General features: G+C 42.1%; 1 protein-coding gene across 12 annotated transcripts in view; it reads right to left on the reverse strand.

The window, feature by feature from the left end:
- The window catches only part of tanc2b (tetratricopeptide repeat, ankyrin repeat and coiled-coil containing 2b), a 171,438-nt gene that overhangs the window by 44,535 nt on the left and 110,579 nt on the right, over nucleotides 1-16,324 (reverse strand). For 8 of the 12 annotated variants that reach the window (XM_085285134.1, XM_085285140.1, XM_085285137.1 and 5 more), the window contains 2 exons: nucleotides 11,415-11,531; nucleotides 1,234-1,382 (listed from right to left, as the gene is read on the reverse strand). In XM_085285134.1, coding sequence (XP_085141260.1) covers nucleotides 1,234-1,382; nucleotides 11,415-11,531 — 266 coding nt within the window. Of the gene's footprint in view, nucleotides 1-1,233; nucleotides 1,383-10,655; nucleotides 10,747-11,414; nucleotides 11,532-16,324 lie in introns of those variants that run through there. The other 4 variants (XM_085285139.1, XM_085285145.1, XM_085285143.1 and 1 more) reach the window with 2 other exon arrangements.

Raw genomic sequence — 16,324 nt, forward strand, 5'->3', positions numbered from 1 at the left:
TTTGTTGTCTTGTGGAGGGCAAAGTGTCAAACCCCTGAATTACTGCACTAACCAAAGTCCATTAAAATCTAGTAAATCCCAAGCAAATGAGAAGAATTACAACAAAAGCCCACTCTTTTATCTGCTAATAGATGGTGTCTCGAGGCAATTCTTGTCATTTTTGGTGGTTAATGAATCAAACAAAATTGCAATCCAGAGAACAGTATTTGGGGCAGATATCTAAAACAATAAGTTTGTACTGTGTGCGCGATGCAGCGGGGTGCTCGTGTGAGTCACGTCTCTAAAAAGAGCCGCTTGAATAAACCTCTCTCAATTTATACACCCCCACTGCTACAGCAGCGCTCACATCAAGCACAGGCAGTCCATCAGTCTAATCGCTTATCCACACTGTTTCAGAGCGAACACATACCTATGCCTGCCTTGAATGCTTCAGCAACAGGTTAGCCCCTTGTACCCCCCCTCCCCGTCCCACCCTGTTTCTCTTTCGCTGCCTCTCCGCGGCAACTGTTTTTCCTTGCACAGTTTGGAAAATTCATACCTGTCAAATTAGGTTTAGGTAGAGATACCAGGGCATCTGCTGCTGAGCTTAGAGCAAGTCTCTTGTGCCAGGAGCTGTTTGTTGCACAACTGACAAATTCACAAATAGAAAGGTTACGGCGCAGGAGCAAAACATTAAGTCTAACCTGCCGCGTGTCGGCTCAAGAAACTTCCTTTGAATAATCTAGAAATAATCTAAATAAGGAAAAAAATAATCATATTTGTTTTATAAAAAGCTAATTAGGCAGGAGGATATCTGACACTTGATGGAGAGGCACTGGTAATCTCAGAATCTAAAGCACTCTGGCACATGAGGGCAATTTACTGAAAAGTCCTTTGATCTGGCTACCCTGACTTCCAAAGATCTGTCAAAACTGACTGTAAACACGAATATTATGAAGATAAATGTCAAAACAGATCGAATCAGATGTGTTTGTTCAAGTTTCCAAGTGCGATCGCTCACAATGCAAATGTGTGAAAATCACATAGCTTACAAGACAGATTCGACTGTTTGACTCAGATATAGATTAGGATAAATAGAATGAAAGTCTGTAGCTATGACAAGTATTTACTGGGTTAATCTGAGAGAAGGCTTCTTATCAAATTCACACTGCGTGCATCACGTGATGAACTCTATCATCAGGGAAAAAGTGCAGATCGCTGAGAATAGTTAAAAAAAAAGCATATTTCTGGTACCTGTCTCGCCTCGGGTTCCTCCATGCTGTACTGGGTACCGGCTGGCCCCTCGCTCAGTTTGTCTCCGAGAAGGAAACCCAGGCGCGTCATCAATGTGTTGGCTGCCTCATCCACGGACGGAGGGGGGCCCAGCTCCTGGCTTGACTCCCCTGTGGAGGCAGATAGACACAAGGAGGAGGAGGCAGGAGATGGGGGAGAGCAAAAAGAAGAGAAAGGAACGGGAGAATGTGTGTCAGTGGTGGGCAGAAAACTGAACAGCAGCTTATTTTGCCACAAGAAAAAAAACAAAAAAACCCCAAAACCTTACAACATTTCATTTTTTATATATCCATAACCTCTTTACCTAGAAACACACAGTACACTTGTTACACTCCCTTTGAATAAACTACAGCCCTGACTACACACCTGGACACACAGCACCTGCACGCAGGAAAAGAAAACGAAGCACCCTACCAGAGTTCTCCCATAGCTCAGAGCTGTGCATTACTAACACATTCCCCAACAGCCGGACTTTTCGGTTGAGGTATCTCCTTACATAAACTCCAAAATCCCCTCAGCCACAACAACAAAAACAGTTTTCAACTGTTTACAAAAAGCTGCCTTCCACAGCGACTAGCAGTAGGCTCCCATACCGACGACAGCTCCTTCCGCACCACTCATCACCACTACGGCTCGAGTGACGTAATGAAATACGCCCTTCACCTGCGTGTGTGTGAGTGAGTGAGAGAGAGAGATCGAGGTGTGTGCCTTTTCAAGACAAAGCGTGCATGTCCACATCCTTACTCCTATTTACAGAGACTCCTGGGACTAAAGAGAGCAAAGAAAACACCCGGGTGAGCCTGCATGATGATCAGATGATCAAAACCACAAACACACACAAACACACCCCCAGAGCGGAGGGATTTCAGTTGCCAACTTTACAATAGGACCCATTTAAAAATCCCTTAAAGACCTCATCCCGTCACCCAGTTGCCTGGTTACCCCCCACCCATAACAAACCCTAACCAGTGGTATCATGTTTTTCAATCACACTTGGCCCTAGAGGTGCCTACTAGATCAGTTTCATTTCAATTTCACATTATTCACTGGAGTGCCACTCGCAGAGCTCAAGGTTGTGTTAATTACTCACCCTGCACAAAAAAGTGACTGGTGGCTAAATTCAAACAGCTGTAATTGGACATATAAGCCTCTGAATTGGCCCAGACATCAATGTTATTGAAGCCAACAGCACAAGATGGTTGGTTTTTTAAAAAAAAACAGCTCGAGGCAGAGTGTGGTTTTTTTTTCCCCCCTCAGTTTTCCAGCAGGGCTGGTCAAACCAGACTGGCAGGTAGTTACACGAAACTCTGACTGACAGCCATTAAACAGTCCAAGCCGCCACGCCACCTCTCTGAAGACGGACAGCTTGTCTACAGCCTGTGTCCTCTCACTCGTCAGTTCGAAGTCACACACACACACACACACAGACGGGCAATCTAAAGCCCGGGCTCCCCTCTCCATTTGCTCATGGGCGGAAAAGGCAGAACACTGTCAGGTTCCTCATTAGATTGACTCCAAGACAGTGTGAGCAAGTAAAGAAGCTGGGTGCCTTCTGACGGAGGGAAAAAAAACCTTTGAATCAAATGGGGACGACATGGGTGCAGTGCTTCAATAAAAAAAACACACACAGCAGCAACCAATAATGAGGTAATCAGAGCATACATTAGGTCCGAAACAAGCTAATTATGTATGAGTTTTAACGAGATGGTGATGGCTTTATGGAGCAGAGTGCATTCCTCCAAGGTCAGTGAATCCATGGGTTTCCCTTGAGGAAGAGTCCATTAATGGAGAAGATGTAGCTGGGGTAAACGTCCTACCTCCTCACCGCTAATACCACAGGAGGACGGCTGAGATGCACTTGGATCGATTCATAGTTTTCAGACACATGACTACAGCAGAGCTCTGGTTTGTGTTGGTATAAGCTAACCACAAACCTGTGAATTTTTCATCAATTTCAAGCCACGACTAGAAAGATAAAAACATCTAAAAAGAAGAAAAACAAAATATGTGTGAAAAAACTGAATGTTTTGGACCCTTTTGATCTGTATACAGCATGCACAGCAGTACTTCAATCACTAAAAACAGCCCCGGGTTCCTGCCAGAGCTCCACTTTTGCCGTGTTTTACACATACCTTATTGGGAATCTTTTCGTTAAAGCATAAAAGTTTACACAGTTATGTAAATTTTCAATTTGGAGTGGTCAATATATCTGCTGTGTTGAAGGTAAAGGAGAAGAAGGTAAGTGCTGACTGGTTAATTTCAACTTACAAGTGATGTTTATCGATAAGTGGGGTCATTTTAGTCAACATTTCGGCAGATTACCAACAAAACAGCAGCATCTTTGATAGATTGTATGAAATTATTTTAATCAAATGCAATTAGATTAAATTTATAGGACAACAACAGGTTGGTTTTCGCTTTGGTTTATCCAATGTAATAACTATCATGCCGAGGAACATCTTATTTTGCTGGAAAATAGTCTTTGTGTCACTCACTGGGTTGCATTGTTCTATGTCTGAAACCTAGAACTGGGCATTTTTGTTGCTGCCATCTTTTCTTTTTGAAACCAGTCACCATGAGTGAAGGATACAAAAAGCTTTACCACCATACAGTAGCACGTTGCTAATCATAATGAGGATATGCTGATTTACCGTTCTCGACACTGTTGGGTACCAAAATTTACAAAATGAAGATCATGCTGCATTTGAACAAGATGTGAAACTAGTGAGTAAGATGCTAAACTCATACTAAGGACAACAATCAAGGGAACAGAGGTATACAAAACCTCTTTTTGCAACTAGGAGCGCCCTCTTCTGGTTGTCCTTTTTATACCTGGGAGCCTTGTCCATCTTTTATATACAGTGTATCGTTTTTCCCTAATGATGTGATATCCCATGAAGACCATGAACAGAAGAAACCTACATGAAAAGTAAAGCAAATCATCTATCCATACAGACAGCATGTCATTTCTATGTATTAGCTGCTGTCTTTGCACCAGTCTGAACACTGAGCCACCGAAGGCTTCCCAGTTGACAGACTGGTAGTAGTAAGGAGTGAATATATTAGCAGTCATTAGTCAACTGCTCCCGTAGGTGGTGTGGTGGGGGGTTGGGGCGTGATCGTGATCATGATCAAACATGGGCTCTGTCTGCCTGTGTTAACTTGTGTTCTTTCACTCGTCTCTTTGAATGCTACTCTCTCCCTCACAATCCCCTCTGTTCCCTTTAGTTCTTCTTACTATAGCGTCTGTGTAGCAGCCAGCTGTTGGCCAACCCTGTGCAGGAGCGAGCAGTTTGTCTAGGTTTCTTTTGATGTGGTAACAAAATCTCTAATCTGGATGCCCGAGCCCACAGTGAGTCCCTTGAGCGAACCATAGGCAATCCCTTTGTACATCTTTAAACTCTCCCACTCTAAAAATATGACAGCAGAGTCAAACATATGGCCAAGGCCCAGATTTTTGGCAGTGACGACAATCACAGAGCTGTCAAACTCGAAACAAAAATACCATACCATCTGAATCCTTCTTAAAGCTACCTGTTCTTGTAGCTACTGTAAGGGAGCTACAATCAAAGGGAATATATTATCATAATGTAGGGGTTGTATGTACTGATTTGCTTCTATTTATAGCCCTACCTTTTGTTCTTTAAATACACATTATGACAGTCACATGGTGCCGAAGTCACTGCAAGCAAACATCTAGATCACTTCAAAGCCAGACGCCAAACACACGGCTAAAGGAACTTCAGGCGCTTTTCGTCAGTGTAACATCTTAATAAATATAAAATAAAATTTGCCCAACATCAAAACACATATATGCATATATATATATATATATTAGGGGTGCAACGATATTCGTATCGATATTGAACCGTTCGATACAGTGCTTTCAGTTCGGTATGCATATGTATCGAACAATACAACATTTGTAATTTATTTTATCAATTTTCCTTCTGACGATGCTGTCTGTGTTGAGCGCTCAGTGAATCTGCGTTCGACTACTCCACCTAGGCTGCACTGTCGAGCGCAGATCCACTGAGCGCTCAACACAGACAGCATAGTCAGAAGGAAGAGCGCAGGGCAAGCTAGCGAGACAGAAGTTAAGCTCTACTTGCAACAAGCAAATTGAACCTCATTCAGATCTGGCGTTTGGAATTATTTTGGTTTTCATGTGACGTATGACCCTGAAGGTAAGCGAGTCATGGACTAAAGTAAAACAGTATGTTGGATGTGCCATGCAATGCTCAATTACATTGGTGTGAACTAGTGTGTTAGCGCAGTTAGCTCGTTAAGGTGTTGGCCGTCTAGCCCCATGCACGGAGCGATCCGCGGTAGCTCGTTAACGGAGATTTGCCGTGTTGTGGCGTTAAGGTCATTTCAACGAGATTAACCTGAAAGCACTAGTGGGAACACAACGAATATGACTGCACATTTACGCCGACATCATCCTAGTGCAAAGACAAGTGGAAGCAGACAAAAAAAAAAAGCAAGCATGCTACTAACTTTAGCCGAGTCATTTAGACAGCTGTTAGCACATGATTCTCCTTATGCTGCTGAGAATATAGCCCAGAAGCGGATAGTATAGCTTTTATTTTGGAAAGAGCCATTTCTCTGTAATAAACTCTCTTTTCCAAAGATGATGTGATTCCTCAATCAGATACAGGGCTTGCAATATCGCTAGCCCGACGTCCCGGAGCTAGCAATTTTTTTCAGTCGGGCTACCAAATTCTATCTCTTCCCTGCCCGTCGGGCTATTGTAGGAAAAATATATGTCAATGCTTTTGCATTCTTTCGGAAATGTAGCTGGGTAATTATGTCATTGGCATCGGTGAGCCACTGTCAATATGTGACATATTGAAGTCGCGTTTGAATTTGCGCTTGTTTTTTTGCTTTCACTTTGCAATCGTGCGAACTGTGTATAGAGAGCGACAGCACTGATCTGTGAGTGATGATAATTTGTGCACCAATTCCTCTGACATCGTCTTATTAATCGTTAGCTTACTATGCAAACATGACAAGTGAAATCTCCCGCAGCAAGCTTAAACATGTGAGAGGTTGATCGCGCAGAGAATCGCTGAGCTTATGTGAGTGCATGTGTAAAAGCATTTCAGTTCTGCTGAGCCAAATAAGACAGGTCAGGGTGAAGAAGTGACAGCCAAAGAAAAGCTTACCACAAAACGGAGAAGTTATGACAAATCAGACTATAAGGCAAAAAGAAAGTGCAGCTTTATGGTTTCATGGACAAAAGAATCTCTGTGGCTGCGATATGATGAGCTAAATAACCAGGACTGCACATAAGTGGTCCGCAGGTGCGCATTCGCTGTCAAAATAAAAAACACGCACAAGGGTTAGGGTTAAATTTAAAAACTGTACTTTTGAGTTAAAATATATATTTATAATTTTAATAAATGACAAATTAAAAATGCATGAACATTTTTTTGTATCGAAAAAATATCGAACCGTGACACCAAAGTATCGAACCGAACCGAACCGTGAATTTTGTGTATCGTTGCACCCCTAATATATATATATATATATATATATATATATATATATATATATAAAAATGCAGACTTCTCTCTATTGGATTCCTGAGCTGCGAAGGAGACAGATGGTTGCCATGGCAACTATCTTTGCGCGCAGCTAGGAATGTGTTTCTGTGCGAGCGCATCTGTTTCTCCCTGGCCGTCCATGGATCTGCCCTCGCGCACCGACGGTGAGCCAGAGAGAGCAGGAGAAGCATGTGTGCTGCAAGCAGGGGACTGGACCGGACAGGAGAGGGTATAAATAGGCCTGAGTAGCAGGTGAGATAACACATAGCATTTGGTGGCTCCTATTTCACCTCTACCTGGGAGCAGTAACTTCAAGGTTCTCGAAAAGTAAGCCATCACATTTTTAAAAAGAAAAAGTTAAATACGCAAGGTTCAAAGATAAATTTACCTGAAGAGGACGTGGCACTGATTGAAAAACGAGGTTAAAGTGGTGTTTGCAATTTTACTTTACGGCTTTGGGGAGGAAAAGAAAGCTTGAATAATACAAGTAGTGAAACGTATAGACAAAGACACCTGAAAATCCAGGAATGTAGGGCTAATCAAGAGATCAGAGGAATGAATCTCACATTCTTGATGTGCACAGCTGTGATCTTATCTATGCATAAACACTGCATCTCAGGGCACTGGATTTCAGGATTTAATGATATAACGTAGATGTAAGTAGTATAATCAAGCTATATAGAACTTGCACTTTAGGAACAGCATTAGTTGCATTTAGTTTTGGCAAAGGTTGAAATCACAGAAAAAGTACCACAGTGGATCTTTGAGTTGTTTTATTTGGCAGAATAACAAAAAATATCTGTAAACTAGATATTAAAATAAACTATATTTGATAATAATACAATCTATTATTTGTTTAATGACTGTAGCGTTATGCTGTTGAAGCAGACTCAAAAATTTAATTTAATATTTCCACCCCCCCCCCCCCCTCCCCCTCCTGCCTGCGGTGCTAGTTATCCATTTAGATTGTTCTGGTGTGAGTTGCCCAATTTTGGAGATATCAGCTGCAGAGGTGCTGCCTTCTCTTCAGTGTAATTGCAGTAAATGGCTCTTGCCTAGTGGTGCTCAAAGAACAACCCCCCCCCCCCCCAAAAAAAAAGGGAAATGCTCTTTCCAGAAATAGTAACCCGTTTATTAAAAACAATCCACAAACATTGTTGTCTCCGAGACACCCGCCAACCATGTAAATGTCCAGTGTCCAATTTGATAACGCACCAATGATGAAAGGCTCATGGTTATGACAGTCTGACAGGATGTAATCATCAATGAGCTGTAATGTTAGAGAGCTGCATGAGTCCTTTGGTTGGCGGATAAAGACAGTAGAACAAAATAGTTCCCATACGAAACTTGTTTTTTTGTTTTGTTTTCTGTGTTGGGTGACTGGGTCATGAAACATGAATTTAAAAAAAAAAGAACATCGCTTTCCCTTGAATACAGTAAAACCACATAGTGCTTGCCTTGAGTCAAAGGAAAGCAGAGATTTTTACAGCAGATAACTCCAAAAATTGGCAACTCACAACAAGACAGTTGAAGAAATGGCTTTAAAGACCTGAAGCTAAAGACGTCCAACTGAAATTAAACCGCATGTTTTTGTCTGCTATTACAAACGTACACTCACCTGCCGCTCAGATGTACCTGTTTAACTGCTCCATCAATGCAAATATCCAATCAGCCAGTGACATGACAGCAACTCAATGCATTTGGGTATACAGACAAAGTCAATCAGTGATCTGCTGAAGTTCAAACTGAGCATCAGAAAGGAGAAAAGGGGGATCTGACTACTTCAGGAATTACTGATCTGCTGGGATTTTCCCCGCATACCTATACTAGGATTTACAGACAACAGTCCCAAAAAAGAGAAAATATTGAGTGAGCACTGAGACCACAGTGTACACATCTTCTTCCATGACACAAAGCTCAAATCATGTCAAACTGGTTTGTTGAAGATAACAAGTTCACTATGATAACACCAATTTCTTCATGACTTTAATAGAGTAACATTAGTTCTTTCCAATTATATGAGAATAAGTCTCTATTCAGTCAAATTAAAAAGTACATAAACCACAAAAGATGCATTGGCTGAATGTTAAAAGCCTTCACAGCCAACACTTATGCTCAATTAACTTCAGGCATCAGATTTAGTACAAGGTCACAGACCAGATCTGTTGTTTACATCTTAAACTACATTCACGCCATTCTTCCTTATCACCGTTTGGCATTAAATCTAAACAATCTGCTGGAATCCTGCAGCTCATTTCTTTTGGTTCTGCACCTGACTCTAAATTTTTTGTTGAGATTTATTCACATCCCCCCTTAATATACTAAGTCAGCTGAGTAGTTTATCAGTCCAATACAAATAAGTGCGTTTTTAACGTCTGGGGCAAAGAAATCTTTCTATATTTTAAAATTTGACTCACAGATAATAACTTTAACAGATAATTCACACAGCTCAAAGAAGTTAAACGTTTGCCTATAACATTGTTCAAAATACAAAGCAAGCGCATGTTGAAGTGGACGCTAATTATCTGTTCACCTTTTGGTTTTTTCATCCCTTCCTACTTCCCCTCACATGGGAAGGGTGGAGAGGGAAGTGGCACGTAATGTTTTGTCTTTTGCTCCTCTCTGTTCATTGAACACAACTGAGAAATGCATGTGACCTGGCATGCATATGCAAGCACTGACATTAAATCTATAATACCCCCGATTGTAATTTTAATTGCAAAAAGGAGTGACACAATGGAGGATTTTATCTGTAGCGTCTGCCCCCAGTCTGGAGAATTACCTTTAAGAAGGTTGAACTCTAACATCATTAGAAAGGCTTTCACTCCACGGTTTAAGGAGGCTGGCTGGTGGGGAGTTTTACAAGACGTCTCACAAAATATTTGCAAACAATATTTATGGCACCACAAATATCTTTGTAGGCCACATAAAAAAAAATCAACTGATGCCTCACTTCCTCCACTCAAAAGACAGTGTCAGCAGCAGAGTGTGGACTAGCATGTGATCAGATGTTTAAGTCACCACCCTGCTGCTAGACACGCCAAGGAGACCTTGTTAAGAGCTAACATGTCCATCTGCCCACCGGGGAGGTGCAACTCCTCACCTCTCGTGAAAACTCATCTTAGGCTTCCCAGTTCCGCTCCAGTTCACGTTTTATCAACTCTTTTCCTGCCCCAATGGAAGGCAAGGCAAGTTTATTTATATAGCGCAATTCAACAGCAAGGTGATTCAAAGTGCTTTACAGAGACATTAAAAAACAAAAACAAATAAAAAGCATGATTTAAAATGGAAAAAAGGAAAGGAACAGTAGATAAAATCAGTAGTTAAAATGTAAGTTTCAAAATTTAAGCTTAAAAGCAAAACAGTGCGAATTTGGTGCTTTATTCAAATGCAGCTGAGAACAGGTGAGTCTTCAACCTGGATTTAAATAAACTGAGTGTTTCAGCTGATCTGAGGCTTTCTGGGAGTTTGTTCGAGATATATAGAGCATAAAAGCTGAATGCAGCTTCTCCATGTCTGGTTCTGACTCTGGGAACTGATAAAAAACCGGATCCAGATGACGTGAGGGATCTGGAAGGTTCATACTGGGTCAGAAAGCAGAGATTACCATGTTATCCCTGAAATGTCACACCTATTGCCGCTCATAACAACTGCTATTTACCAGCCGCCTGACTTAATGCAAAAATAAAGCCAGGGTCAACAGTTTTTCATCCATGAAATTCAAAAGCAAGCCAGGAGCCAGAATCAAAGGGTTTATCCTTAAGTAATACACTATTCAGACCATATAATGTGTAGTATGACAGCAATAAATATATAATCTACTATATCACCTACTTAGAATTCCCATTGAGCAGAAAGTCAGCAGAAGAGGCTCACAGACGGAGAAGGCTGGTAGCACACTTTCAAACATTTTCCGCCTAAATAAGTCCAGTTAAGCCTCGAGGCTTTCCATCACCATTTCTCATGTGTACATCCAGCCCTGGGTTCTCCTATTCCACCACAGGTTGAGCCAAAAAGACAGGGCAGGAAGCTAGCACTGCATTTCTCAATGGCAACAGGAAAAGGAGAAGCAAGATGAGAAAGCAGATATACCAGAACCAGATCTGAGCACAGCACTATCCTCAGGTGACCCGTTTTAAAGTCCTTCTGAGCGAGGAAGACGAAGAGACAAGGGAGGAGGATAGACGGGGTTTGATGGGGATAGACTGGGAGGGGAGGGAGGGAAGGGGAGGGGTGGGGTGGGGATGTGGACTGTCCGCAGGATTACCGAGAAAAAGCCGACTGCAAAGTTAACGGAAAACAGCGGTGGCACCTAACCGAGCTATCCGCCCGAAAAGCAGACCGGAGTGAGAAAGCAGCGAGACAGGATTAGAGAGACAGAGAGGGAGGAGGCAATGAGGATGGACACTGCAGGCCCCAGCAAAGCTTTTTCATTAATAACCTTAGCAATGTTTTACAGCAGCCAGCAGCAGCAGAATACCCCGAAAACTGATCATCATCTGTGAAACCAGGGAGGCACAGAGAAGAACCAATGAGCAAAAAATAAATAAATAAACAACACACAAAATTAGGGATGAGCTGGCCAAAACTTACCAGGGCAGTATGTGTCCAGGTCTGGATTCTTGGCAGTGGTGGAGGTGTGTGTAGGGGAGCCAAGCTCTGATTGTGGAATGCGAGGGCTCTCCACAAACTTTGCTTTCCGCAGAGGGGCTGGGAGCAGAAAGCATAGACACACACACACACCCAGAAGGAGACAACACGTGCACACACGTGCACACAGAGAGACACACACATAAATCAGGGAGATGGAAGAAGAAAAGAAAGAGAGGAGTGACAGGGACAGGACAGAAAGGGAGGAAAGTCAGAGAGCTTACAGCATGAACTTAAAGCAGCACACTGATAAAATGAAAACATCCTGAAGGCTTTCTTACACCTTGTGTTTGCCTCGGGTCAGATAAAGCAAACACATGAGTAAATAAGCAACGTGAGCAATCAGGTACCTCGCTAGGGCGAACCAATACACCTGCAAAACATCCGCCCACCACTGAAATGCAAGAATACCAGGAAGCAAAAAAAAGAAAAGAAGAAAAGCTAAATAAATAAAAAGTTTGTTGCGTCTGTTTGTCCAGTGTCAAAAATCACACCAAGAATGCAAATGAGATCCATTTTGGGAATGTCCTCGCGCCCGACTCAGCCACAGCGTCTGAGACATCAAATGAGAAAATCAGAGATTCACAGAAAGCCGGGGGTGGTGGCTGTGTATGATCCTTTCATGGGTTCTTGGTCACGGCACACAGATTGTGAGCACCGTTACCCAGTTCAGCTTACAGTGTCATGAGTCCATACATTGTGGTGTTCTTAAAAAAATAGTTTTATGACGCACATAAAAGGCAAAGTCATTGTACTGATAAACACACACAGGCTACATACCCTGGAAGAAATGCAAAAAGAAGAAAACCTTTGCGATCCATTCAGTGGCATTTGTTTGCAAGGATGTTGTTGTTAAAATCACCGAGTGTGATGGCTCTCCACAGCAAGAATAATGAGACCATAAGGCTTCCTGCACTCGCTCTGCTTTTTAATGTTCTGTCAATTAGCACTAAAATGCTAAGCCTGCTTACGCTGAATATCTGGCTAATATACCACACAAATGGAGACTAAAAAAAGAAAAAACAACCCAATACAATCCAATACAGAAATGACTTCCCCTCCTCCTCTGTTATATTCATAAACAGGAGGAACCAGACTATATTTCCCCCTTTTTTTGTCCTCACTATGGAAATAACTTCTATGACGAACTTGGAGTCATGCCCAGCTGTGAGAAAGAAAAAAGAAATCAGCCAATATCAACTAAATTGTGCATAAGACTCATTTGTTTAATCTATTATCTTTATTTTCTGTACTGGTGTGGGTTTGAGATGGGCAGCAACTAAGCATAATTTACCCTTAATTGACTAATCTGGTTAAATAGGGGTTTAAAATAGATTATACTGTATGTCGCAACCATTACTGTTACGGGTGAGCACACATGTCCAAAGCTATCTGGTGCAGAAATACTGTGCAGGACCAAAGTGCGGTGAGCAGGAAGTCATGAGCAGCAGTTGGAACATATGTTCAAGCAACAGCGAGTGCAAAACCAGAATAGATTCTTCACCACTTTTGTTTAGGGCTCGTGTTACAGCTAATGTCAGGATAATGTATGTGTGTGTGTGTAATGGGTGGGGAGGAGAGCTTTAATCCCTTTGCCTACATACTGTTGAGCACAGTACAGTGGTACAGATGGTCGATGTAAAATGCGTAACATACAGCGAGAAAGTTCAAGCATCCTCACAGGCTGTACAGACTTGTAAACATGCCATTTTCAAAACAAGCTTTATTTTCAGTCTTTAGCTTTTAAACTCTGCGTCTTTGTTCAAATATCTTTTTCAATGTTATTCTTTTTCCACTAACTATATATATATTATATACTTTTTAAAATCAGAGCGCACCATCAAATCAATTCGATTCTGGTCAGTTAGGTAGCAGAGGGGGGTGTTAGTCAGTTTCTGCTGCTTTGGTGTTAATTACATTAACAACAGGTGCACTAGAGGGGCACCAATGAGACAACCCCCAAAAGAACGGTTTTACAGGTGGATGGCACCGACGGTTTTTGGGTTTCTTTTGACCGTTTTTTTCCCCATTCGTTTTAAATTTGGCTAGGTCAGTGTCACTACTGGTAGCATGCAGGGGTGGCTGGACCCAGCACCTCGTCCAGGATGGCACATAAATGCATGCCAATGCCAGAAGGTTTGCTGTGAATCCCACCACAGTGTCAAGAGCAAGAAGGAGTGCTCAAGAGCATGAGCATGAGCTCCCTGCCTGACATCGTGGAGCCAGATTAGCATTTCCCATACACTACCAGAATTGATAAATCCACCACTGGCGCACTCTTCTTTTCACAGATGAGAGAGGTTCACTCTGAGCATATGAGACAGATGTGAAAGAGTCTGCGGGCACTGTGGAGAACTTCATGCTGCCTGTAGCATCGTTCAACATAACTGGTTTGGTTGTGGGTCTAGGGAGGCATATCTATGGAGGGACATACAGATCTCTAGAGGCTAGGCAGCAGCACCCTGACTCCCATTAGGTATTGGGATAAAATCCTTGGACCTATAATCAGAACTACACTAATGCAGTAGGTCCTGAGTTCCTTATGGTGCATGACAATACCTTATGTGGAGGGAGTATGCAGGCAGTCCCTGAAGGATGAAAGAATTGATACCACTGACTCTCCCCCAAACTCTGCCTGACCACAATCCAATAGAACACCTCTGGGACACATCAGATGCTGCCAGGTTTCACCTCAGACTGCCCAGGAGCTCAGAGCCCCTGTCCAAACTGGGAGGAGAGCCCCCAGGACACTGTCATCTCATTAGGAGCATGCCCTGATCTTGTCAGGCATGCATACAAGCATGTAGGGGCCATACAAACTACTTAGCACCACTTTGAGTTACTGCAATGAAATGCTACAAAGTTGCTAATGCTCTGCTGACTCGATAACTGCAGATTTCCAAAGCTCCTCTAGCATTAACATCTGTATAGAAACTGCACCAGGAGCTTCATGGCATGGATTTTCATGGCTGAGCAGCTCCTCTCAGTGAAATGTGCAGGTGGTCCATACCTTCCATTTAGTTTTCATGCAGTGTAGATATTATCTTAAAACCCTGCAAGAACTTTTTCTGTTTTAATTCAAGTATCACATTACATATTCCATCGTTGGAATATTCCTACTCGCTCTACAGCATTGTGTAAAATATGCAAGCAAACATGAAAAAGGAAGAATATTTAATTTCATTGTTAATTTCTGTTCCTCAGAGGTGTTCAGTACAGCAGACGCGTTACTCTAATTTTAAACATTGTTGGTGGAAACTGCTTTAAGGCTACTTCACCTGTAATGACAATGCATGTTGTACGTTTTAATTAACTTCAATACTCAGTAGAAGAGAGAATAATATAGATGGGTTCAGACAGTGGCCCTCCAACTTTGTAAATTAATAGTGCAGTATTGCTAATGACACCATGGTATTTTACCACAAAAATGATACTACTACTTGTACTAATTAGTTAATATTAGGTCCCTAATCAGGTTGTATTAGACAAAGTCAAATTTTAGATAAAAATAAATAATGTATCAAAGTTATTACAGTTATTTTCTGCTAATATGTCTGCAACAAATGCCATGTCAATGCAAGCAAAGAAGTTGCTAGGGCATTTTAGCCAGCATAAGAGTAACGAAAAAATCATGCTTCAGGCATGACTAAAAACAACTTAAAATTCCAAGAAATAAAAAAAAATAAGGTTTGTACCTTGATCCAGGCCTGCACCAGGCACTAACAACTTGTGCCCTTTTCTCATGATCTTATTGTGCACCAATCTACTGCAATCTGTTGTCACAATTTGACATACTCTGCTCACAAACAAATCCAAAGTTAAAACAAATGAAAACGAATTCTGCCTGGCAAAGAAAATTAAGTGCCGCTTCAGAGTTATGTGCATGTGCATAAAGTACAAGTGTTTATATGCCATAATCACTGTCAGCACTGTGTTAGTATGGCCTGGACAGGACTCTGCTAAATACCAAATCTAGGAGGTTATCCAGCACAGATGCCACAATGAACAAATACAAGTGATCGCCAGGACTAGAAGACTCCAGAGTCATCCACGGTTTAATGAAACGCCATGACAGACAAACTTACAAGCTTTTCTGTTTTTGGCCAGTGTTTTATGAGTTTAGAGTCCACTAACTGTGAGTTAGTAAATAAATATAAACTTAATTAATGATGTGATACGAACATATGTGTCAGGAAAACAAAATACTAATAATTTTAAAATGCATTAAAATCATATTACATATTATTATTATTATTATTATATGTAACTAAGGGTGGCTGGCCTCTCCCTTAGAGATAGGGTGAGAAGTTCGGCCATCCGGGAGGGGCTCAGAGTAGAGCAGCTGCTGCTCCACATCGAAAGGAGCCAGCTGAGGTGGTTCGGGCATCTGACAAGGATGCCCCCTGGGCGCCTCCTGGGTGAGGTGTTCCAGGCATGTCCCACCGGGAGGAGGCCCCGGGGCAGGCCCAGGACACGCTGGAGAGATTATATCTCTCGGCTGGCCTGGGAACGCCTTGGTATTCCCCCGGATAAGCTGGAGGAGGTGGCTGGGGAGAGGGAGGTCTGGGCCTCTTTGCTTAGGCTGCTGCCCCCGCGACCCGGCCCCGGACAAAGCGGATGAAAATGGATGGATGGATGGATGTAACTAAATATAAATTAGCTACAATACAATTACATAAAATGTATTTATCGTATTCTCATCTCCTATTTGTTCATGTTTTCTGTTTTGCCCCTCTCGTCCATTTAACGATATTGAAAAGTTCACTTGGTTAGGTAAAAAAAATGAATGTGCAATAGCAGAAAAAGACGCCAAAGCTTGTATTTTTATGCTTCCATTTCAACCTACAGTCCTG

This window comes from Mchenga conophoros, linkage group LG8 (genome assembly GCF_057382185.1).
Source record: "Mchenga conophoros isolate Kocher_MC1m ecotype Shallow Benthic linkage group LG8, M_conophoros_male_GT1.1, whole genome shotgun sequence".
NCBI lineage: Eukaryota > Metazoa > Chordata > Actinopteri > Cichliformes > Cichlidae > Mchenga > Mchenga conophoros.